Source organism: Corylus avellana, chromosome ca2 (assembly GCF_901000735.1).
Source record: "Corylus avellana chromosome ca2, CavTom2PMs-1.0".
Classification (NCBI taxonomy): Eukaryota; Viridiplantae; Streptophyta; class Magnoliopsida; order Fagales; family Betulaceae; genus Corylus; species Corylus avellana.
Genome location: NC_081542.1, coordinates 18565423 through 18568310, shown reverse-complemented (window position 1 = coordinate 18568310; position 2888 = coordinate 18565423). Strand labels below are relative to the sequence as shown.

Below are 2888 nucleotides of genomic sequence, written 5' to 3'. Positions count from 1 at the left end.
AAAATTGGTCGAATTGCAAAAATTTAAAAGTTTGGGAGGATGCATTGCAAAAATTAAAACATTGGAGTTCGAATTGAAAATCGCTCCAAACTTTGAGGAGTAAAATGTAATTTTCTCAAAAAAATAATAATAATAAATACCTGAGACTTATAAATGCTGTCACATGACAAAACCAATGAGGACTTTCGGAGGGATTTGGCTTCCATGCGGTAGTGAAAAACTACCGCATGGTGGGGTAGTCCAAAACAACTCTGTTTTGGGTCGTTTTGGGTAATAAAAAAAAAATATTTTTTTAGGAATTAATATAAAATTTATTAAATATTAAATAATTAATAATTAAAAAAATAAAAATATTTAAAAACAAAAACTATTAAAAAGGATAAGGGGGTGGCCGGCGATCCCGAGCCCAAGGGGGTGGCCAGCCATCCCGACCTCTCTGGCCTTCTCAATCTCAAATCCCGGCGACTTTCCTGCCTCCACCGCCTCAAAGTCGTCGACCTCTTCGGGAACCAGATCTCCGGCCAAATTCTGGTCTCTCTTGTCTGGCTTAGGCCATTGTACGTGCTCCATTTGCAGGACAACAGGCTGAGAGGCACCATCCCTTCTCTGTGGCGTGGCTGCTCTGCATGCTCCTGCTATGGATCGTTGCAGGAAGCGCAGCTGCGTAGGAGGCATGGCCAAAGTGGAAGATGACTAGGGTTTGATATTTTTTAATATTTTTATCTTTTTAATTATTATTTATTTTATAATTTTTAAGTTTTAATATTTTTTTATTATTAACTTTTTAAACTTAGTTTTTAACTATGGAAAACGGTACCGTTCAGTGGAAAACGGTTCCGTTTTCCACTAACCGCATGCAAGCCGGATCCCTTTCGGAGTACCTACTGCTCCCTTGAAAAATAAATAAGAATTCACATTGGTTATGAAAGTTTGTCTAATTGTCTTATTGCAAATAATCCACTCGATCTTGGACTTGGAAATTGCGTGTAAAGTTCCATATGGCCCGTGATGTTTGCTGATAATCAATGAAATGTAGATAAGGATTTTTTTTTTTTTTTATTGATTTGTTGAGGTTAAATTCGTCCAATGATTCATGTGGGGAGCCGCGTTATACTTGATGGACTAATTATTTCTACTTAAATTTGTAACATATGTGAAGTAGTCATTAAGTTTTTGAGAGATTTAATTATGTGAATTTTCTCTTATAATTGGGACTCCTATAACTTTATAAGGGTTAAATAAATAATTGACATATGTGGTTTAGCTCTTTATCAAAAAAAAAAAATGCATAGTTTTTAAAAAGTAATAAAATTGATACATGTGCTTTACAAGTTTATCAATCTGATACTTTTGTCTATCTACGTTTAAAAGCTAATGGCTTTATGTTTTGACAAAAAGGTGAAAACTATTGTTTTGTGTTTTGACAGTGTTTTGTAAATTTTGAAGATTGTTTTGTGATTGGAGGACATATATATATGTACCTATATTCAACGGACTGTTTTATTATTTTTGAACTTAAAACAAGATGCTACAACAGTCTACTCTGTCATTTTCTGTTTTGAATGAGAACAATCATCTAAGGAGGAAGTCATGAATTATTGCAAGGATTTAAGAGCCTCTTTGATAGATTCACTCGACAATTATTTCTAGTATTTGGTTTACCTTTTCAATGCCAAATTAATTAACGGTCAAAACTAGAAGTTTTACATGTTTAATTGATTCCTCTTGATTTCAAATGAAAATGAACTTCATAGTTTTAATTTCTATTCTTCATTTTTCTATTAAGTTAATTGAAATATTCTGTAACTTTATCAGATGATTGAAATTAAATACATATTAGTTGATCTTTCTATAATTAATTAATTTCTTGGTTGAAATTCTGCATTAAATTAATTTTACAATTAAGGCTTTTTAAGTTAGTTCAAAATGTCATTTCTATAAGCATATTTCAAAGGAAACAAATACATTAGCGTCATTCCGTCTAGGGTTTATGTTAATTTTCGAAGCTTTCCTTTTTTTTTCCTTAGTTTTGTTTGTGTGAAGCCTCTATTGAAATTAAAAATTGAGAAAGTCAAAAGAATGTGGAAGTGGGGAGCCCAATGTTCCGACGAAAGTTGTGCCGGCGGCCAAGTTGAAACTTGAAGCCTTCTTTCTCTTGGCGTTCATTGCTTGCGCGATATGAGAATTTTTTCATTTTTAGTGAAATTGTGTTGTCATTCAAGTTTCAAGAAAGATGGCAATTAAATTTAAGACCCCAATATGGTAAATTAAGGCCTTGTCTTGTCATTCGCCAGCCATTTGCTCACCATCTTAATCATTTAAATCGACAATGAGAATATCATTGTATTATATGATTACGATGCAATAAAAGAAATCATGTCTCACACAATTGTGAAATCATTCATATCATGTATGGATTCGGCTTAGGTGCGGTAGTGCAAAACTACCGCACCATGCAGTAGTCCAAAACTGCACCGTTTGGTGCAGTTTTGAGAAGGAAAAATTCAAAACTGAACCAAACGGTGCAGTTTTGGACTACTGCACGGTTTCATTTTTTTTTTTTTTTTCTCTTCTATTTTTTTAATACTTTTAGTTTTTAAATATTTTTCTTTAAAAGAACTGTTTGTTTATTGCCCAAAACTGCACCAAACGGTGCAGTTTTGGACTACAGCATGGTGCGGTAGTTTTGAACTACCGCACCTAAGCCTTGCCCATCATGTATATATATATAACTTTAACAAGCGAAGATTGGAGCATATATTATTATAGCAATCTGAAAAACTTATAATACATAAATAATGCATATTAAAAAAAGCTCTAATGCCAGCTTCAACATCTCTCCGACTTGACCCTCCTTTGCAAGAAGTGAACTTTGATCATAACGAACA

At 33.3% G+C, this 2888-nt stretch overlaps 1 protein-coding gene across 1 annotated transcript in view; it reads right to left on the bottom strand.

The window, feature by feature from the left end:
* Window positions 1–675, bottom strand: part of LOC132169216 (receptor-like protein EIX1) — a 12254-nt gene extending 11579 nt beyond the window's left edge. Inside the window, exon 1 of the mRNA XM_059580285.1 lies at window positions 433–675. Within this exon, the coding sequence (XP_059436268.1) occupies window positions 433–675 (243 nt within the window). The remainder of the gene's footprint in view (window positions 1–432) is intronic.
* Between the last annotated feature and the right edge of the window lie 2213 nt (window positions 676–2888).